Here is a 22,587-nt window from a genome sequence, read left to right on the forward strand (position 1 = left end):
CTGACATGACGGCATAAACTAACAAGAGAGGTTTTTGTTTCTCGGACAGGGGGGACTGAGTACGCTCGCCTACGTGAAGGTAGATCTGCTAGATGTGAATGATAACAGACCGGCCTTTTATCCGGTGAGCTACGCTGTCAGCCTCAGCTCGCAGAGCGCTCCTGGGACCTCTGTGCTCCGAGTGATCGCCTACGACCCAGATTCGGGAGAGAATGGCCGGATTACGTACAAAACTGTATCCGGAGGGTCTTCCCCTTACTTCACCCTCAACAAAGACACAGGTTTGTACATCGAAGTGTGTATTCTCCCCACTGTAACATCCATTGTACACAAAGAATCCATTCAACGTACAACCTTGTTTGTGCAGGTGTGATCTCTCTTTCTCGGTCTGTCCACGGCAAGGCCAACTCTGTCATACCAATGGTGATCTCAGCCCAGGACAGCGGAGGTCTGGCCACCCTGGTGAACGCCAAGGTCAACATCAGCGTGGTAGCGGGGGCAGTGGCAGCCCCTGTGTTTGAACAGGCTCAGTACTACTTCGCAGTTTCTGAGGATGTCTTGCAGGGGACTGTCGTGGGCAGTGTCCTGGCCAAGAGTAAGACAGGTACGCTCCAGATTCACGTTAGCCAGATGATACGTCCCATTTTACACAGTGCCAACATACACACTTACCTCAGAATTCACATCATTCAAAAATGCCATTTTACTAATGTGTTTATACATTCATTTTCCCAAGCTTTTATACACACCCTTGAAATTGAAAAATGGCATCTTTGAGCATGCTTAAGTGCTTTTCACAGCAGCCTCTTGGGTGATGATAACTTCTGGTTTGTGTCTCATTTCCTCCGCTTGCTAGGCCCTCTCAGAGATATGGCCTATACCATCAGCTCCGGCGACCCCACGGGATACTTTACAGTGGATCCAGACACCGGGGCCCTGCGAACCAGTCTCTCCCTGGATCACGAAGCCCGGCCCACGCTTGACTTGGAAGTGCAGGTCCGCACTGGGAACCCCCCCGCCTTTGGCCAGACCCGGGTTAGCATCACCGTCGAGGACGTCAACGACAACCCCCCTGTTTTTTTTCTCTCGTCCTCCGAGTCCCTGTTGCTGCCAGAGCAAACAGAAATGGGGACCCTGGTATATCGCGTACAAGCTGAGGACAGAGACTCTGGAGCAAATGGCCAGCTGTCCTTTGACCTGTCATCTCCGAGTGGCATCCAGAGAGCTTTCAGCATAGAACGCAGCAGTGGGGATATACGACTGGTGGGGGCCCTCAACTATGAGCGTGTCCCCCGCTATGATCTCCAAGTGATCGCCAAAGATAGTGGAGTGCCTCAGCTCAGTGCGACCTTCATGCTTGTGGTCCATGTCCAAGCGGAGAACGACCAGGGACCCGTGTTTGATACTCTCACCTACAGAGTGGAACTAAAAGAAGGCACTCCGATTAATACACGCTTCCTGCGGGTCCGGGCCCTCAACAGAGAAACATCAGGGTCCGGTTACTTCAGCCCTCTTTCATATCACCTGCGACCAGATGGCGACGCCGCCGGCTTCGGCATTGCTTCGGACAGTGGCTGGCTCTTCGTGAAGGGCGCGCTCGACCGAGAAGTCAAGGACATGTATCTCCTGACCGTGCTGGCCAGTGCAGGTCACGGACAGCTGAAAAAGACCGGCAGCGCCACCGTGAGGATATCCGTGACAGATGAGAACGACAACCCACCTCGGTTCACGCAACCCAGAGTCTTCATGGCTGTGAAGGAAAACTTGCCGGCGGGGACGGGCTTCGGTCACGTGTTGGCCAGCGATCGTGACAGCGGCTCCAACGGACGCCTCAGCTACCGCCTGGCGTACCCTGACCGGAACTTCCAGATAAACTCGCACACAGGTTGGTTGCAAAAAGGGACGCACTGGGCACTGGCAAATGGAAGCACATTAAATTCCTCGCTAACTTTTTGATATAGCAACCTGGCTGTTACTGGAACATGGTTTGCGATTCCTTCAAAGGATGTGTCAATGCAGTTTTGATACACAGACGTGAAAATCATTGTGGAGCTTGTCAAGGGGCAGAGCTGGACTATGCCCTGGACTGTTTGCCAGTCATTTAAAGGCCACAACTAGACAAACAACCATTCACACTCACATTCAATTCAAAGTTTTCAGTTGCAGCATGTTTTGGATAAGGGAGGCACGGGGGAGAACATGCAAACTCCACGTAGAAATGTTCCAAAGGTTTGGAACCCAGTGCTCTGAACTGTAAGGCAGATGTACTAAACACTATATGTCACCGTGATGCCCTCAGAGGCTTATACAGTATCTCTGTCAAATCCCGTCAGATCACATCACGTAATGATTTCATGGCACCAGGTCACAACCGGGCCAATTGCTTTCGTTCTTGGCGGAAGACTGCAAATCAAAGATGCAAATGTTTTAGTATGACACATTTCAATTATTCAGAAAAAAAATCAATTCAAGCTATAATTGCGTCTTCCCCCGCCGCTGCGGTGAATAATTCAGACAGTGGCGACAGTGCCTCGTTGCGCTCTAATTGGCCTGCTGACTCTGTTAGTCCGTGGGAGGAGACGCATACTTTGATTTGTGATCGCTTTCTGGCAACTTAGCAAGCCTCGACAGCATCTGTCAAGCTCGCAACGTGGATCTGCTCGTTGCAGATGTTCTACATCATATAGTACTCAGGTTTCATCGGATCAAAGCCTGTTAGCTGGCCTCCCTCATTCGTACAGTACATGAGCTCTAATGAAGCCTCACATCTGCTTTCAGGTGAAATGAGCACAAGGGCCACTTTGGACAGGGAGCAGCAGTCCAGCTACCAGCTGTCGGTGGTCGTGCAAGACGGAGGCTCACCTTCACGCAGCGCCGCCGGAACCGTCTTCATAAGTGTGCTGGACGACAACGACAACGCTCCAGCATTTGTCCAAAGCCACCCGGGGAAAAAACTCATCCTAAAGGTGACGCCACAAGACCGTAGACGAACATTTCATTATCAATTAGCTATCAGTCATAACTTTGGTGAGATTTACTTGCCTGATTAACAGGTGTCGGAGGGTCAGTCCTCTGGGTTTCTACTGGGCACAGTACAAGCCAAAGACCCTGACGAAGGAGAGAATGGCACCATACTCTACTCTTTGTCAGGTACAATACCAATATAGGGACAACAGCAATGGCTTTGTTCTACAGTCAACTGTCTTCGAAATGGTAAACATGCACTGGCGTAATGTGGCTAAAAATACATATAGCTTTGACTAACTATCAGCCGGTGACCTGGGTGTTATGTTGTAGTTTATTTAATCAAACACAAATGTTCTTGTTACTCAAATAGCTTTAAATAGTGAAATCAGAGAAGAAGAATCTCTTCATTTTTTTCTAGAGCTGTACTGTAAACATTTGGACCCCCACGTCTTCTAGGTCCGAGGGCAGAGCGCTTCTTCCTGAACCCCAACACGGGCGAGCTGCGCTCGTCATCGCCCCTCAGCCACTCGGAGCGCCCCGAGTACGAGTTGACGGTGACGGCGAGCGACCGAGGACTGCCGCCTCGCAGCGCCTCCTGCTCCGTCGCCATCCAGGTCAGACCAGACAACCTGCGTGTGTGTTTGCGGTGGGGGGCCAGGAGCCGCGGGCCCCTCAGACAAGGCTTGTTCTCGTTTTCTACCCTTGTGACAGTTCGAAATGTTTTATTTTTTAGTTTTTATGGAAAAGTGGGTGTGAATCAAACACTCCCAGCCGGCATATGTGATGAGTGCCAGCTGCGATTGAGGTTTTTCATGGTGACTTCAACACTCTTTCAATGCAGTAGCCCTTTTTTACACTGAGTGGTAGTGCAAAATACCCCTTTTGTCAGCGTATTATTTTGGGAGTCCCTCTTTTAATTTGTAACCCAGAGCTGTAAGCCGACACTGAGGAAGGAACGTAACGCTTCCAGGAAAATGGAGTTGCCAGATAAACAAATTTATAGCTGACTTTTTCCCAGGATTTAAAGACATAATTGTTAAATAATTGGATTAAACAACGCCGTGTTGTTCTTGCCTGCCGATGCGTTTATTTTACGTCGTTTAATCATCTTTTGGCGATTATTTTGTAAGGCGGTTGACATTTATAGCTGGAACGGCTCACTTTTTCCATCTAATGTGGAAGCAATTTATAGCTTGTCATGTCACATATTGTCTAAGCCGACTTACTGCGGTGCGCTTCCTCTATGATGCAATGCTGTTCGTCCAAATGTGGACAGTTATACAATTATGTTTTGAATGATTTTTTTCCCTTATTTTATTTTACAAATATTTGTCATTTTCATTCCTTCTTGGAATTGCTGTTAATTACTATTATGCTGAGAAACAAATGTCCTTTTTGGGGAGTTTATCATGGCCAAAACCTCACCAATGCTTGCAAGTGTGTGTATCCTGGTGACCATTTTCACCGATCAAAAGTGAAATTGGGTGGCTCAAAACAGGAAGCATGAAAGTCTCAAGGACCTATGCTGGCAAGTGAACAGGAAATCAGTCTTTTGGGGATTTTGGGCTGTCTTTGTCACTTTCTGCTCGTTGTTACTCACTAAAACAACCATTTTTAAATTTGAGGGCTTGTACTTTGACAAACACCTAATTTGCCCAGAGCACCCTTAATCGGAAGCAGGTATCCGAGACTGATGGGAGACTTTATATTGCCAAGCTTATTGGCCGACACTACGGTGTCAAAATGTTCACATTATTTTGAGGATTCCCCATCAACTAAAGATTTTAGTAATACAATTGAAGACAGTGAGTTCCACAGCGTCATACCGAAGGCTGCTGAAGTGTAACTTTGACTTCTTTTTGTCCGGCACTGACACAGGTACAAGATTAAATGGGCTTAATGTAAGCGGCCTGTCTATTAAAAGAAAGAAGAAAAAAAAACGCTTGTAACTGGCAGCAAGTGCATCAGATCTGTTTCTGCTCGGTCCAAAAAACCATGACATATTTTTGGTTCTGTATTTCATGTAATTATAATTTGCCACCAGGCTTTGTCAAAGGAACATTGGATTCATGCTCTTGGCTCCTCATACAAGCCTCATGTTTTTTTTATTGCAGGTTCTCAGCATGAGCAGACCCTCTTCAAAGACCAACTCGCATACTATAGCGTTCAACTCTGTGGAAGAGGCCAAGCCGGGTTCAGTCGTCGGTTCCGTCCGACTTCACGATGGAGAAACTCTGGCGGAGGGCGAGGTTACTTACATGGTGGTGGGTGGTACCGACAGGGACGGCACCTTCGTGGTGGATCGTTTGACCGGAGACGTCTACCTCGCTCGGCCACTCGACTATGAGCAAGATGCGCACTACACGCTGAAGATCGAGGTCGACGACTTCTCTCAGGCCCCGCCCATCAGCACCTTGGTCCACCTGGACATTAACGTAAAGGACAGCAATGACCACGCCCCTCAGTTCCCCGAGGACCCCGTCACGATCGTCATCTCGGAGAGCGTCCAGCCGGGTACTTCTGTCTTCACGTTCCAGGCCACAGACAAGGATGGCAGCGGGCCCAATAGTGACCTGAGGTACTCCATCCTCCAACAGTTTCCGGACATACCCGGTCTGCTCACCTTGGACCCTTCCACTGGGGTTCTAACCTTAAACCAAGAGCTGGACCACGAGGTCAACCCCAGCCTGATCGTGGTGGTAAAAGCAACGGACTCCGCCTTGGACGCCGGCGAGAGGCAGTGGAGCTCGGTCACTGCGAGGATTTACGTTACAGATGAGAACGACAACACGCCGGCGTTCACCTCGCCGACGGCGGTCAGCGTGATGGAGGACCAGCCCATCGGCTTCGTGGCGCTCTACGTCATGGCCAGGGATGCGGACAAAGGGGAGAACGGCAGGGTGACCTATCGAGTCCAATCAGGCAACGCGGATGGAACCTTCAGCCTCAACCCCAACACTGGTAAGTCCTGCTAGTGGAAGGATTGGTATTGGTGGGCCAATTTGCATGACGAGAGGCCCACCACAGGAGTCGAGGCGAGGGCTAATCAGTGTTGTCAACGAACGGTCTGACCCCCCGAGCAAAATACTTTTTCAAAAATATGACGAGCAACAACTCTTGCGACCAGTTGTGGAGTTATTTGGAGACTTGCGGTGATTCTGAGACTCGAGATTCGAGTGTGGGTCTGTAGCTCTGCTTTGAAATGATCGTGCTCCTGTCTATCTCGGCGACTCCAGCTATGGCTTGAAAAATGGAAGATCTTCGGCCAGCCTAGCTGACAAGTCAAGGGCTGAAAAACTGTTATCAGAGATATTAGCCAAATACAATTCTTTAAATTGCATCAGCCAGCATTATTGATCATTTCCGAAGGACCTGGGCAGATTAGCTTGACGTTGCAGCACATAGGGGCTGAAATCTGATTGGACAAAAAAAAAATCTGCCATCCACATACACGCACTGGAAGTAGTGCAGTCAAAAGAAACGCTGTTGGGAGTAAATAAATACTATTTCAGGGAACAACTATTATAATTGAGGGTGTGAAACGCTCGTGAAAGCTGAGAGGCAGACTACATCCTGACTGAGGATTCGCTTACTCAGTTTTTTCCAATTGTCTTGACTGTGGAAATGATTGACACATGGCAACTACTGCACTATACTAAATTGGAACTACAGGATTCATTTCAATCCTCAACTCAAGCTTCATTTTGCAGCTTCTTTGCATGTAAAAAAAAAAACTCACTGGAACATCCATCGCTCTCGCTCTCATTTTTTATATTTCCACTACCTGCTGTGAATTCCATTCCACCGGCGAACGTGTTCACCTGTTCATGTCATTACACGGCACCCCTTTTGAAGAATTTGCAGCACCTGTAATTGTCTCCGCGCGCTGCTTATCTGCTCCCCTTTGTACGGCGAAGTTGCCATTCACCGATTTCGCTCAGCTGGAGGCCATACAGATGATGCGGGCCTGACAAATATGAAACACACACAAGCAAGAGCGCGCACATACGCACGTCATCATCCATGAAAGAGCAAAGAACCTCCCGCTCGGGCTTCTGCGAACCATTAGAGGGGGGGGGATCAGTTAGGCATGTTTATATGTGAGCGCACGTGTTTGTGTGCGACTGTGCGCTCGTGTTGCTAGTCAAAACGCTGACCTCGGGCGATTTGGTCCTGTGGGCTTTGTTGTGGCGTCGCAGACACGTGTCCGGCTCCGCCCACCTCCTCGTCCTCAAATCAAAACATTTGGGGGCCTGTCGCGCCCGTCACAAGTTGTCGTTTGTAGATGGCAAATGGTTTGCTCCCGTTTGGGGGTTAGTGATGCGGGAAGACCAGGGACCGAACCGCTCGTCCGTTAGTGTGCTTCAAGGGGAGTTTGCAGTTTTGAAAACTGCTAGCAAGATTTGAAAGTAGCCTCACGCCACGCCTCCAACCAAAACCACGCCCCTCACTAACGGCGTAACATGCGCTGTAAACAAACTGACGTTAGCTGCGGCTGCTACATAGTAGTAGTAGTGATTTTATTCTGAACGTGCAAATGTTAAACGACAACAGAATTATAGTACAAAATGGACAATCAAAACAGTCGTGGAAAAGAAAACAGCACAATCATTTCACTTTGTGTATCTGGACTTACTCTGGTAGCATGACTTACTGGAATTAGATGGTTTCTACAACACAAGTTGTCTCTGATTGGTTGTTTTTCCTCGGGTTTGGTAATTTCTCACAGGTCAAATACTGTCAGGAAAACTTCCCCTTTCATTGACCCCCAAAAAATCTTGTTCTTTTAAAACTAATAACGTATCTTTGTTCATTCGTCTATGCAAGCAAACCATTAAAGAACAATTCAATGCCCATCCACTAGACGGCAGAAGATGCAATTCAAATCCGTCGCAGCGCCGTGATATTGCAGATTTCTTTCTGTGCAACTTATCGAACTGCTGCAATACTGCAAAAAAATTAATACAAATAAATACAAAATCTGTGGTTTATAGTATTTGTTTTTATGGGCAGTTATTTGTGCTTCGGTATTGCAAAAGGTCCCGCCTCTTAAAGGAACAGATAGTACAATACATTGAATAGTTCCTCTATTTTGTGTTTTAAAAAAATGGGTTTTACAAGTTGAAATGTGTTTAAAGCATGTAGGAGGGTTATAAAAAACTTTTTTTGAAATGGTCTCTCCATATCGGGGTCTCTCAATGGGTCTGGAATGTATCCCCGCGATAAACGGGGGTCCACTGTATATACTTTTCGTGATGTGTGGCCATTTTGTCAGAGTCAAGACGGCGCGATGGCGATCTCAAGCGCACTCCCCACGCTCGAAACACAAGGCAGCTTGATGCCTCGTGATAAATGCATTTCATCCAAAGTGTTGTGGCGCCGCAAAGCATCCACATCGGCTGCAAATGTTAGAAACACCCCGATGAAATTTCCCCTTTCCCACATCTTTTGTTTATTTAATTTTTTTTACCTTTCACATGTGCTATGAGTGATCGGGGACAGAGCTGGATCACGGCGTGAGTCAAGGAAAAAAATTCAAAGCAGTAACTCGGACCAGATTAAAAGCTCAAGGGCAAAACTATCAGCGAGAGCATCCAAAACAAACCGGCGTCGGCTTTCTCTTTCTTTCACTTAGCGATTGAAGGCATGAAATTGAAAAGGAATCAATGCAAGCCCATGCTTTAAAGGTTGAAAATAAAAGACGAGAAGTGACCCCTAATTTCCACAGTGCACGGCAGGCCTTGATGTTGCGTGTCTGGAGCGTGTGTTTACGCCGCCGCGCTCTGCTGTGGAAAATCTTCTCAAAAGTGGCCAGATCGTTACAGGCTACTAATGCGGTGGTGGTGGTAGTCACGAGCGTTCAGGTAGGCAAAACTCAGCGTGTGTGTGTTCTTTTATTCGCCCCTCACTTTTCTTACTTTTTGCGGGGGACTGGTTGGAGAGCGGTATGTTTTATTGCCGCTGATGATTTCAGCATGTTTTCATGGTTGTCCTGTGTTACATAGATAGACTACTTCCATAAAGTTAGGGATAACGCACTATACAGGTGAACGGAATTTCACCTCATTTGTCCGACTGTTCAATCTTTTACAACTTTTCGCACAACTTGCAGTTCTCTAACAAGGAGGTGAAGGGCAAAATTCACAACAGGTGTTTGATTCATGAATGCGCCAATACTCTTCCTGGTTCCATTAGAACATTTTTGACCTCGTGAGACCAAGACGACACCTACAAATTGATCCGCAGTAGCCCGGAGGATGTCGTCAGAAGGAACTGGCCCTTGACCTTAGAGTGTCAACAACAGGTTGCAATAGATGCACATAGAGACTGGAAGAGTCACAGAAAGGCATCGAAGTGGGTGTCCTTGGCAATGGCAGAATCAGGAACTCATCCCCCCCGATTCTTCCGTCTCGCAGGTTCTTTGTCTATCTTCAAACCTCTGGACCGCGAGGACCAGGAAGTCTTCAACCTGACCATCGTGGCCGAGGACCACGGCGTCCCCCGCTGCTCGTCCAGCCAGCTGCTGCGCGTCTACGTGGTCGACGTCAACGACGACGTGCCCCGGTTCGAAGAGAGCCACTACGAGGGCCAGATCGCCGAGAACCAACCGCGAGGGACCGCCGTCTTGACGGTGTCAGCCTTCGACCTGGACCAAGGTGAAAAAGCCTGCATATACTGTAATATATAATACATCAACACACTAAATTTGAGGTTTGTCGTCACGCAATGAGTTAGCGTTAGCTTTGATTAGGTACATGGCTCAAAGGCATACCGAGTTCTTGCGTGGAACTGCCTGGCGCTCGAGCCACGTTCTGTATCTCCTCCGCAGACAAACACAGTGCAGCTCTGCCCCCGGCGAGCGAACGTCCCGTCGAGCAATGTGCTTTTGGCACTACGTTCAATGTGTTAACTCATTAAAAAATGCGTCGAGTGAATGTGAAAATAAGCGCAGCCCAGAAACCAAACCAAACCAAACAAAAACACCAGCGCAGTGCCAACACATCTTCCTGAGACGTTTAAACAGTCTCTTCAGATGAAGCCAAAGCAGTTTGCTGTTTTTATAGCGTCATAATTCAGAATCTGCAAACTGTTACTGTTGCACGACTGCAACGTTTGTTTCATATAAAGAAGACAAACTACTGATGTTGCACTTTCCTAAAAACATGTCTCAATCCTATTTCATTGATTTATTGTTTTTAAATAAGACACTCCAGCTAGAGTACATCTAGGTACAAACATACAACTGGAATGATGATGCAGAGCATTTACTATAGTTTTCCTGCAGATTTTGGCACATTTAGGATCAAGATCAATCCCAATTTTCCAAAATATACAAAATATAACAACCGGCAATAGGGCAAGATTTGTGAGCCACATCTCACAAAGCAAAGAACGATATAAATTATGGTACGATGACAACTAAGTTACAGGTTTAGACCATGTCGTTCTTACAATTGCATACTCCAAGTCCAACAAGCATTCTTTTCCTGTGCTTTTTTTTTTTTTTTTTTTTTCTAAATGAGGACCATGGAGGCGGGGGTTGTATTTCCGCATGCCGTGACTCAAGACGCAAATAAAGCAAAAAGCATTGTAAACTTTCTATCCAAAAGTAATTAGCGAAGTAAACAAGGCGAGTTTTCCGCCAGACACCATTGTGCTATAGCACGCAACGTGGCATGCAAACACCTGGAGAAGCCTCGTTGCCAAGTTGCTTAGGCAGCAAATAATAAACAAGGGGATGAACATGTAATTACACATCTTTATGCACAGTCTTTTTACAATCAAGGAATATTTGTGTATTTCTCCATAAGGATCCAACGGCAAGGTGACATATGGTGGCGTCTCGGTTGAGGGCTTTACTATCAACCCGGTGACAGGCGTCATCACCACCACTCAGCCACTGGACAGGGAGCTGCGGGAGTACTACACCGTCACAGGTAAAGCCTTGCCAAAGTTTAGCAATGTCCGTTAAGGGTATTTAAATGAAAAAAAAAATTGTTTTTGGGCCCAACAAAATGTTGGTGAGCTCGTGGTAATCACATCTGGCCCATAGTTCACATGCACAGATCTACACACTAATTGGCAAGTGCAATTCGGTCGGCGGCTTGGAGATGAAGTGCTGCCATCACAAGTGAAAATACAGTCGATGTCTTTATGGAAGCTGACTTTTTTTCTTCACACTGTGGGCTCGTAATAGCCGCTCGCCTCGCCGCAACCCCCTGCTTCCCGGTTGTCATGGCAATGATAGCCTCACTGGGCATTGGCCCCACAGTATAGGGGGGCGGAGGGAGCAGTGTCTCATTTGCATGAGACAGGGCCACCCCTTTCAAAGCAGGCAGCTTTCAGTGAGGCAAAAAAAAAAAAAACCTGTCTAAGAGTGTACTGTAATTCCTAATAATTGGTGTGTTTTGACGAAAGTATTTCACAGACATGCTATTAAGACACCTGGGAACTGTTTTAAATTGTGTGTGTGTGGGGGGGGGGGGGGCATAATATGTCTCCTTTAAGGTGGTGATCAAAGGGAGAGCGGTCACAATTGAGCAGACAGAACAAAAACACTTTGGAGCCATTAGATACTGGTGGGCTCATTACTCCTCCAAATCGCTCCGAGTGACACGCCGACCGGCACCCATGTGTTTACCTTTCCTCTTGTTACGACCACTGCTGTCAATCACACAACGCTTACTTTAGTTTTTTTTCTTGTTGCCTTAGTTTATGCAAAAGACGGAGGCCTTCCCCCGAACTACGCCAAATCCACTGTGAGGATCCGGGTGCTGGATGAGAACGACAACGCCCCCGTCTTCGGACGCCTCTACTTCGGCATCGAGGTGCCAGAAAACACGGAGTCTCGGCTCCTTTTCACGCTTCGAGCCACCGACCAGGATTCTGGTGATGGTGGGAAGATAAATTACAGAATTACAGGTGAGGATGGGATGCATTACCACTAGAGTATTACCCCGCAATACTTCAGAAATGTGCGGATTGTAGCGATTGTTTTTTTTTCTTTATGGGTTTTTACTGTATGCTAACTTTCTGTAATACCCTCATGTGTGGGAAAGGGGAGCCACAGTCATCAGTTTTCAGCTGCTTACTCAATGCCGGGAGAACATTAAATCACAAACACAATGAGCACACTCACGCAGGAGCTGCTGTTGGCCACAGCTCACACCGGTTCACTCACACACAGTTGCTACAGCATAAGCCGGTTTTGGTGTTCAAAGGCTATTGCATGCAAACGACAAACCGCATCGATGTCAATCTTAAACCAGGTCGCATCCTCATTTTGACGTATGGTATGCATAAAATGGTATCGGACCTTGAATGTATTTGTGTTGTGTGCCGAAAGCCAACTGTATAGTCCCACAATTTACACACGATTACAGTTTCTAATGTTGACTTTGCGCTCTCTGCAGCTGGAGACCCGGCAGGAGAGTTCCACTTGGACAGACAGTCTGGTGCACTGTCCACCTCCGGGCCTCTGGATCGGGAAAAGAAAGCCAGATACGCCCTGACGGTGGCCGCCCAGGATCAGGGCCACCCGTCCCGCAGCAGCACCGCCACGGTGGAGGTAACTGTCATGGACATGAACGACCACAGGCCCCAGTTTACCAGCGGCAGCTACACGGCAGACGTGTCCGAAGATGTGCCGATTGGCTCTTTGGTTCTGGACGTGAAAGCCACCGATCTGGATGAGGGCCTCAACAGCCAGGTTGTGTATTTCCTGAGCCAGGGCTCCAAGAGCATGTTCATTATAGATCAGTACACGGGCCGTATCATCACAGCAGCGCCCCTCGATAGAGAGCGGACCGCCTCTTATACCTTTGAGGTGTGCGCCACTGACTCGTCACCGTCGAATCCCCGCAATTCCACCGCCCGGGTCACCGTCCACATTCAAGATGTCAACGACAATGCCCCCTTCTTCGTTCAGGACCCGCTTATTTTGAACATTTCCGCCAGCAGCGTGTCGAGCCAAAGAGTACTGGCCACCATGAGGGCCGAGGACAAGGACTTCGGGGCAAACGGGTCCGTCTTTTACCGCTTCGCCAACTCTGTGAGGGGATTTACCATCAACTCGCTGACAGGAGCCATCCAAGCCACAGAGAGGCTGCAGGCTCTGACCCAAAGCCAGAGGACGTTGATCGTGCAGGCCATGGACCAGGGAAATCCGGCTCAGTCCTCCTTGGGGGTGGTCATTGTTTATATCAAGGAGCAGACATACAGAGGCATTCGCTTCTCTCGCACAGCACGGGACGTCAGTCTGCAGGAGAATGCCGCAAAAGGTATGGGAGATGATAGAAAATGGCAACTTTTTCGACTAGAACTGTGCATTAAGATGAGACACATTTTATGCTGTAGGTACTGTGGTAACTCAGACCCAAGCCCAGTATCCAGATGGCTCTCAAAATGGGGTCAGCTACAATCTTTTCAGTGGAAACCGGTTGCAATCATTTGGAATAAACACCATTACCGGTAAGTGGTGAAGATGGCGGCATATGCTGCAAATACGTACCAAAATTGACCCTTTGTATTGCTCTTTTGTTCCCGTGAATCAGGTGAAATATGGGTCCAGAAATCCGAAGGGCTAGACTACGAGGAGACCCCCAAACTCCGCCTTGTGGTGAAAGCCGAGACGGCATCCTCCAGCTCCTACATGGCGGTTAACTTAATCCTGCAGGACGTCAATGACAATTTGCCTCGCTTCCAGCTCCAGAACTATGTTGCCTATATCCGAGAGGCACAGGGTCACGATTTTCCCATTATCCAGGTGTGGAAGAATTAACTCCCCAACCCTCTGCAGAGTTTATTGTGTTTGGCCGTTGTTTAAGTGTGAAGTTATGGAGCAGAATAGAAACACTCTTCGGTCTTCAGCAGCCTGGATAGTTTCACGAGGCGAAGTAATGAATGGCTGTATTCTCAGCACTCCTGTTGAATGTATTCAATCAGTTGTGCCTTGGAAGTGGTTCCGTAAAACCCATTTCATTTCATTCGGACTCCATTGGCAATATTGCTCACTAGATCGTGTTACGCTGAAACAGCTTTTTTTGTGGAGCTTTCTATAGTTTCATTCAATCTTCTTGCAGGTTGCAGCAGATGACCTGGACCAGGGTCAAAATGGCCAGGTGACGTACTCCATTAGGTCGTCATCCATGAGCGGTTTGTTTAAGATAGACCCGCTGACTGGCAGCATCAGCACTGCGGCGATCATGGACAGAGAGATCTGGACTCAAACAAAGTCAGTCTTTGTTTTTCTTCTTTTCCCTCTTAAAGCTCTATGCATTAAATGATCTGCCAGGACCCTAAAAGTACAGGTTAAAGAAAGTGTTCTGTTCTGATTTTTGTGACTCTAGGCTTGTCATCACGGCAACAGACCGTGGAACCCCGCGACTGGCTGGCTCTGCCACTCTCACCGTGATCATCATCGATCTCAATGACAACAGTCCCATGATTCCTCTGCCGCGGGAGATCCGAGTGCCTGAGGGTAAGCGGGCCAACTTGACATGGTCGATTCAGTGGGAAAGTGAGAGAGCGCCAACAAGTTAGTGTTCAATGTGTTCAAGATTCGCCAGAATTTCATTTCTTATTTATTTAGCAAAGGAAGAATATTTTTGTCCATAGCAGCTATAATTACAGGACTATAATCCATTCTCTGAAGACTATTCTTAAGGAAGTTCTGGCTGCACATGCATGTCAAGCTCAATAAAGAGTGTGTTGAGTTGAGCGACCAAAATCAATTTAGAGCGGCTAAGACCATAGACCCCCGAAATCTAGCCAGGTCCTGTTTTACTTGCTCTCTCCGATATCAATTGTGAAGACTGTCATTTTTTTTCCCAGGTTCACTGGTAGTGTAGTGGTTCACACAGATGCTGTGGGCTTGACTACTGGTCAGTGCCCCATTCACCATCGCCCTACATTTGACTGCCAGCCAGTCCAGGGCGTGGGCTTCCTTTCCCCCCCCCCCCAAATTCAGCTGGGGTAGGCTTCAACTCCTCCCTCAATCTTGACCAGGATAAGCGGTATAGAAAATGAATGGATGGAACTGTTGCTCTGGAACCGAAAACTGTCCTCCCTGACTGTGGTCCAGAGGCTAATAAGCAGGAATGACTAGCACTAGCAACATGGCCCAAATGCCAAAAGGTTCTCAAATGTGCACTTTAAAGGCTTTCTCAGATGTAATTATGAGCTGGCAGAAAGGTTATGGTGAGGATAACAAAAAATAGTTTCAAGTTAGGACGCTTCCACACTGCAAATGCACAGCAAGAACTGTTTTAAAACTGCTCTGCATAAAATACTTTCAACCTTCTCCTCTTGTCCGGTTTTCAGACACTCTGATAGGTACAGTTATCAGTCAAGTGACAGGAAACGATGTGGACTCTGGGCCAGCACTCTCCTACACTCTCTACCTGGACGGCGACAGCAAGGGCATGTTCGGAATCCACTGCTATGGTGGTGGCATTTCTCTAACAAGAGCGCTGGATTATGAGGAGAGGACTTGGTTCACTCTGACCATCCAGTCGTCGGACTCGGAACATCAAAGCGAAGCCAATCTGACCGTGCTAGTGGAGGACGTCAACGACAACGCGCCTGCCTTCACCCAAGACTTGTATCAGGTATGGCTGCAACTGCACGGCGTTCACATCAACATGGTTGTTTGGTGTTAATAAATACATCGCTTGGCATCTGACAGGTGATGGTATCAGAGCACCTCCCAGAAGGCAGCGCTCTCATCACCGTAACCGCCACTGACTCTGACTCTGGGGATAACGGAAAGATTATCTACAAAGTCATGTCATCTACTAAGGGTGTCTTCTCCATCGACCCAAGCAATGGTAATATCCCTCTGACAATTATACTTCATTATTTCCCAAACCTAGCAAATATTCAATTTCATACTTTTTCGTTTCCTTGCAGGCACTCTGTTTGTCAACCAAAAAACAGAGTTTGACTTTGAAAATCCATCCATCCTCGTGGTTGTTGAGGCTCGAGACCAGGGCACTCCATCCCTCTCAACCATCGCTACCGTCCAAGTCCAAGTCTCCGATATCAATGACAATGCCCCCATCTTTCATCAGTCTGAGTACAGAGCATCCGTGTCTGAAGACGAGCTCCCCGGCTCCACGGTTCTGACCTTAGAGGCAGTGGACGGAGACCTGTCACGGGACAACTGTGGTTTTGATTTCGCCATCGCCAGTGGCAACACCGGTGTTGCCTTCCAGATTGAGAGCAGCGTGCGCTTCTTGGAAGGCAGAGGCTTCCAGACAGTTGGAAGCCTGATCCTGGTGGAAGAGCTGGATTTCGAAGCCGTGTCGAATTATAACCTGACTGTGGTGGTATCAGATCGTGGGATACCCCAGCGCAGCTCCTGCGTGCCGATACTAATCAGCGTCACGGACGTCAACGACAACCCTCCGGCTTTTGGCCGAGGAGAGTACAGTGTGGTGCTTAGCGAGAGTGCGACTGCAGGAACAGAAGTGCTTCATTTGTCTGCCACTGATCCAGACTCTGCTCCTAATGGGGAGGTGCAGTACTCCATAAGCTCAGGGGACAAGACAGGCCTTTTCCAGGTGGACCAGTGGACTGGGGCCTTGAAGCTACAGCGATCTCTGGCCAGCGAAAACCAGTTGTCCCACATGATTGTTGTCCAAGCGACTGACGGCTTGGGACACTATGCCTTTGCCCCTGTCAGCATTGATGTGAAGGACATCAATGACCACTGGCCCTTCTTTCCACTCAATCAAGTAACAGCGAGCATCAGGGAGAACCAGCCCAAGAATGCCTTAGTGACCATGCTGCATGCCATCGACCATGATAGAGGGCTCTTTGGAAAGTTGCAATACTACATGCTGGAGGACTCTCAAGATGGAAGAGAGGCTTTCCTCATCAATCAAACATCAGGAGAAGTGCGGACCCGCTCGACTTTTGACTTTGAGAAAGTGAACTCTTTCAGTTTTATGGTTGCAGCAATGGACGCTGGCAACTATTCTGCTACCGTCACAGTGCAGGTTTATGTCTCGGGGGAGGATGAGTATGATCCTGTTTTTACCTCCCCGGAGTTCTCATTCAAAGTGCCCGAGGATGCAAAGAAAGGACAAATTATTGGCAGAGTGCAAGCCAGAGATGAAGATGGAGGCCTAGACGGCATTGTCCTGTACTCGCTGTCTGGCAGTTCCCCTTATTTCGAAGTCAACAAATCAACAGGTGCCATCTCCCTGAAGATGGACAGCTATGGTACACACGTAAGCCGTTCCAAAAGAGAAGTCCGCCTCATGACGCTGGACCTGACAGCCCACAGTCCTCTGGAGAATTCACGCACGTCGGCAATCAAGGTAACCGTCGACGTGATCCACACCTCTTTCGGCCTGGCCACAGACATGAACATGCTGCTCGTAAGTGTCATCGCTGTGTCTCTTGGAACAATAGTCATACTGTGCATAATTGCTGTGGCACTCTTTTTCGTCAAACTGAGGCGTCAGAGGAAGGAACAAAAAAGACACAGGAGAACAAAGGCATCAGCCACCATGCTACACAAGTTTGAGGAGACAAAAATAGCCCCAAATGAGATTATTTACCACCAGGCCCTCCCTGGGTATGCTGCTGATCAGAGCAGCGGCAGCAGCGGGGGGCCGTACACTCGCGGGGGATCCCTGGACCCCTCCCACTCCAGCGGCCGTGGCTCCGCGGAGGCCGAGGCGGCGGAGGACGATGAGATCAGGATGATCAACGAATATCCTCGCGTGTCTAGCATCTCCTCCTCCATGCAGGAGCGCATCTCCGCCCGAGGTCCGGACTCTGGGATCCAGCAGGACGCAGACCAGCTGTCAGATGTGTCTTGTGAGCCTTCCATCGATTGGTTCAAAGGGAAGAAAATGGGGAGCCTGAGTGGTACCCTGCTAGCCGGGCAGGTGCCAATATACCGCGATGAGGGAGGCGGGTATGTGGGCATGGGGCGGGGCCTCAGCGTCTCTCACCATAAAGACTATCTGTTCCCAGAGGACGGAAAGCCCACCGTGGACGGCTCCTTGACCGCCATCGTGGCCAGCGACGAGGAATTGAGGGGCAGCTACAATTGGGACTACCTGCTCAACTGGTGTCCCCAATTCCAACCTTTAGCCAGCGTCTTCACCGAGATAGCGCGCTTAAAAGACGAAACGGCCCCCCCTAACCCCCGTCGCTCGTTCCACCGCAAAATCAAAGCGGAGTCCAGAATCGACCCACCTCCGCTTATCACCTCCGTGGCACACCCCAGTGCAAAAACAGTACCGCCTAAGCCCGCTGTGGGGAAGACCTTCCCCCACCTGTCGACATTCCGGAGGTCTCCCCTCAGCAGTGAGGGATCCATGTGCTCGGTGGCCATGTCCCCGAGTTTTTCCCCGTCCCTGTCGCCGCTGGCGGCGCGCTCTCCTGCCGTTACACCCTTCAGCGTCTCCCAGGGCCCATCGGCATCCATCATCAGCGCAACGGAACACAATCTGGAGCAGATCGACGAGGCTGAACTGAGGATTTGAAATTTAGAGACAACTCAAAACCGCAGGCTTCCACTTTATGACCACAATGTTGGGTCAGTTCTGTTCTTTTTCTGCGTTCCGGCGCATGTGGTGGTGCTGGTTGAAGAAAAACTGAAAGGGCTAAAATGGACTTTAGGCCAAAATGGACTATGTTCTTATCCCGAACTGTATTCTCCTCTTGATCCAAGTTGATTTGTACATTCAAACAGGAGAAGGGGGTTCATTCATGATGTCAATATTTTGTAGAAAAAGCATTGTCTCTATTTTTATACTTACACATGGTTTTCTCACAGGAACATGGCATTCAAGTCTGAAAGGGTTATTGAAAGAAAAAAAACGTGTTTGTATATTTGTAGCTTGTACTGTATCATTGTTTGTACTGTAACTCTCAAAGGTTTTTTTGTTTTTGTTTTTTTTATTGTAAATATATTTAGACCATGACTCTGCTTGGACAGTCTCAAAGGAGCAGGATCAGATCATCGCCAGTTCTGTTGCGAAGAAAGGTCATCGTGAATGTGAAGGAAGTGCTAGCAGAATTTGTCCTTCAGGTGCTTTAATTTATCATAGCTGGCCTTACCGCTTCTTGTTGTGCGCCATCACAAGGTGACTTCATGAAAGGGAGTTCACAAAATAGATCTATTTCAGCGTGAGAACAATGTAAGCTCCATAGCAATGCTGCTAAGCATCTTTCATCCCACGATTGTTTTGGTTTTCGAAGGGCGGCAAATGAGTGTTCTATCAACAGAAGAGAATGTTTCATCCTCAGCCATAATTCACCAGACAGATGCCTATAAACTATTCAAATAATATCAGGCCTGACAAGGTCCAAAACGAAAGAAATTCTTCTACCCTTGTAATTATTTTACTTACTCTCCCATTTGCCCAGGCTTTTAATTCTTTAAAAAAAAAAATAATAAAAAATAAGAAAAAAAAAAATAACACGCATGGTATTCAATGGTATTTTATTATTTATTATGTTGGCAGACCTCCGACGCTTCAGAGGTTTTGTGTAAATTATTTTGAAGAAGAGTGGCAAGTGAACATGGCCAGATACTGTATATCCACTAATTGATAGACTGAAGGTACCTTATGGCTTTTTTTTGTATGGACCCGTGTCACATCCAGTGGAATGTTTTGAGCTCAAGTGCCTGATTAAAGAACTTCGACAAAAACCTGGTCAATCGTGTGTCTAAGTTTGATATTCAAATAAAACGCTTGTACTGTATGTCCACATTTCGGACATGCATGCTTTCTTGAAATAGCAGTAGTAAAGATTTTACAAACTAATGATGCCCAATATGACATTTATATAAATTAAGGGAAAACATGTATTTAGCGTAATGTACTGTTTACTCTCCTACGTGTTTCGGGCCATGTGAAGGCTTGTTTGTCTATCTACAGTTATATGTGCCTTGTGATTGACTGGCGACCAGTTTATTCAAGTAAACAAATGAAAACAAAAGCCAATTAAACCAAACTAGACCAAATTAAGATGTTAACTAAAGTATATGGGAATTTCCAGTGAAGTAATTTGTGTAGTGAATGGTTAAGTGAGCCATGCAAAATGTTCCTGCTTCGAATGTTTGAAACAAAAAGCTTGATTGAAAAGTTGATTTTTTTTAATAAAAGTGGACATACAGTAAATAACACTATCAAGAATTCAAAGTGGACCAATCTTGTTTTTGTTTTTCAAGTCCGCCTATGACCGACTGCAATACGAACCCTTCTTTGGAGTCAGTACACACACACACATTGGCAGAGATGGGTTTTTGTTTTTTTGTTTTTTGCCCTTCTTTTCCCGACTGGAAAATAAGGGTGGAGCTGCCTGAACGGGACAATCCGCTGATCATACACTTGAACTCAGTGTCACGTTAATGAGCCAAGCGTGTTCCCCAAAAAGATCGGGGGGGAGGGAGGAAAGGGGTTCACTATTTACACAACAGCACTCGGTTGATACGCGCAAAAGAGGGCGAGTCGGGCCATTAGCCAAAAGTCAAATTAAAGGCTCGCCTTAAACCAAATGAGATCTGTCATTTGGCCGTCAACACAGAGTACATACGCAGGCGGAGGCCGCTCCCTTTACTTGCGAGGAGCCTCAGTGTTTTTTCCATCACGAGTCAATTGAGATGTCAGGCCTGTCACGAGTAAGAGCCCTAACCCGGACTGCGATCGCTCCGCATGCTCTTCGATTGCTTCTTGTCTCGAAGGTGTCTGAACCTTTACCTTCGAGGTACAGAAATAGCAAAGGATGCAAGAGCCACTTGGAAACTCTTCAACTTGAATTTATTAACATGCTAAAACCAATTCATCAAACAATTCTACATTGCTTTTTGGTTGTTGTTTTTTTAGATATATTAATGTTATTTAAAAAAAAAACTGGTACCTCAAAGCTTTGTGTTGAAGGTGATAAGGCAACTAGTTTAAGATGGGAGTCCCCAAACTTTTTTTGTGTCTGAGAGCTACTTCTTGGGTACTGATCAATCCAAACCAAAGCAAGCGCAATCGGTAGTCAACTGACAAATCTGAGTGTTTAAGGTCATTAATATGTTTGAGACAGCAAAAACTGGTGTAAACCATTTTGCATTCTAATACTTACTCAACTGGACGTTATGAAGAGAAACTTAGTTCCTATTTTAGTTGTAAAATGTTTCTTTGTGTATTTGTATACCTATAACAAAAAATAAAGCCGAGTCAAATTATTATTATTATTATTATTTTTTCGGTATATGCTACAGGCTGCTTAAAAAAACGGCTTTGGACACCCCTGGTCTAGACGGACTATTTAACATTTAGGATAAGATACTGAACTGCAAAGAGAAACTACAAACTGTAGGATATAATTGAAATTGCCAGTGATTGAATTCGACTTTTGAAACGATTTTAGCAGTGTAGGAAACTACCACCATTCATCGTGCACAGGTACCAAGCCCTGCTGCTGTTCAAGGATACTTTTGAATCATCTGTAACTCTGCAAGCACGTGCCATTGCCGCAAAAGCTGTGGAAGTTTACGCAGCGATTAGTTTCCTTTTGAGATCTCGAGAATGGGGACGAGGTGCTAAAAGATTTCCGTGATACCCAACAAAAAAAGCGGACCGTAGCTGTCCCTCATCTTTATTAGCAGGGCTCGCCAAGGGCGCTAATCTAAGATTCAAGACTTCAGCTGCGTTTCTTCTTTCGGTAACTTTCATTTGTCAAGGACATTCATTTGAGATTCAGGTCTTATGTTTAGCGTATTTAGGTTACAATCCTCTGCTAACGTTCCATGTTTTCAAAGTCTAAACAAAAAAAAAAACCTCTCCTTGAGACCTATGGAGTACAATTCTATGTGACATTGCCTCGAATAAGGTTTATTGACAAAGCTTATGAAATGGAAATGATTACCTTCGAGTAGGTTAGGGTTAGGGTTACGCGCTCATCTTTTATAATGACCACGATAAGAAGCGCTTGAACAGAAGATCAGAAAAATGTCATATTGTGTAACTCGAACCCTAAACCTTGACCCTGACCCTTGACTCTAAACCTCAAATCTAAACCCTGACCCCTTGATCCTCACACTTAAACATAAACCCTAACGCTAATAATAGATTGTACAAATGCAGTTTTGATATGCTGGTGACCATTAAAACTGTAATTAGTCAAATCTTCTGAGTCTTTCCAATTGGTCTCGTTCACCCCAAAAAACCCTCCAGAAGGCATTGCCAAGAAAAGTGAAAGGACTTGCCAAGAAGGAATTGGCTTCTGTCGGTAAAGCTAAGTGAGGATAATTCATATTTCCACTATTGATGTAATGATGACACATTTTTCCCTTTCATGGATATTGATTAGGTTGACTCTTCAACATAGAATATGCGAACTGAAGCATATTTCATGCATTGTTCATAGCAGCTCAATCAGCTCAATTCTGACTTTTATGTTTGCTGGCAATTCTGTAAGTTACCGTAGCTAAAGTGGAGTTTGAGATTATTGGGGCTTTCACACACGTGCTGTCGGGAAAGGCAGCTTTTAGCACGGCCACCTGTCATTAAAGGAGGTCCCCTCCCTCGTCCATATTTTCCACAAACGGTTGGCGATCCTTAGAAGTCGTCGACGGCTTCTTTTTTTTTTTCTTCTGCAGCC

The 22,587-nt window shown here is 46.9% G+C and overlaps 1 protein-coding gene across 2 annotated transcripts in view; it reads left to right on the plus strand.

The window, feature by feature from the left end:
• The window catches only part of LOC133482331 (protocadherin-16-like), a 99,155-nt gene extending 79,509 nt beyond the window's left edge, over positions 1-19,646 (plus strand). The window contains exons 4-22 of one of the 2 annotated variants that reach the window (XM_061782367.1): positions 50-281; positions 368-604; positions 857-1,885; positions 2,779-2,966; positions 3,054-3,150; positions 3,424-3,581; positions 5,082-5,928; positions 9,384-9,623; positions 10,779-10,904; positions 11,680-11,889; positions 12,381-12,793; positions 12,896-13,247; positions 13,324-13,437; positions 13,521-13,732; positions 14,049-14,200; positions 14,316-14,446; positions 15,289-15,575; positions 15,653-15,794; positions 15,877-19,646. In XM_061782367.1, the coding sequence (XP_061638351.1) occupies positions 50-281; positions 368-604; positions 857-1,885; positions 2,779-2,966; positions 3,054-3,150; positions 3,424-3,581; positions 5,082-5,928; positions 9,384-9,623; positions 10,779-10,904; positions 11,680-11,889; positions 12,381-12,793; positions 12,896-13,247; positions 13,324-13,437; positions 13,521-13,732; positions 14,049-14,200; positions 14,316-14,446; positions 15,289-15,575; positions 15,653-15,794; positions 15,877-18,470 (7,761 nt within the window). In that variant the 3' untranslated portion in view covers positions 18,471-19,646. Of the gene's footprint in view, positions 1-49; positions 282-367; positions 605-856; positions 1,886-2,778; positions 2,967-3,053; positions 3,151-3,423; positions 3,582-5,081; positions 5,929-9,383; positions 9,624-10,778; positions 10,905-11,679; positions 11,890-12,380; positions 13,248-13,323; positions 13,438-13,520; positions 13,733-14,048; positions 14,201-14,315; positions 14,447-15,288; positions 15,576-15,652; positions 15,795-15,876 lie in introns of both variants that reach the window. The other variant, XM_061782366.1, reaches the window with a different exon arrangement.
• The last annotated feature ends 2,941 nt before the right edge of the window (positions 19,647-22,587 follow it).

Source organism: Phyllopteryx taeniolatus, chromosome 8, assembly GCF_024500385.1.
Source record: "Phyllopteryx taeniolatus isolate TA_2022b chromosome 8, UOR_Ptae_1.2, whole genome shotgun sequence".
Taxonomy (NCBI): Eukaryota; Metazoa; Chordata; class Actinopteri; order Syngnathiformes; family Syngnathidae; genus Phyllopteryx; species Phyllopteryx taeniolatus.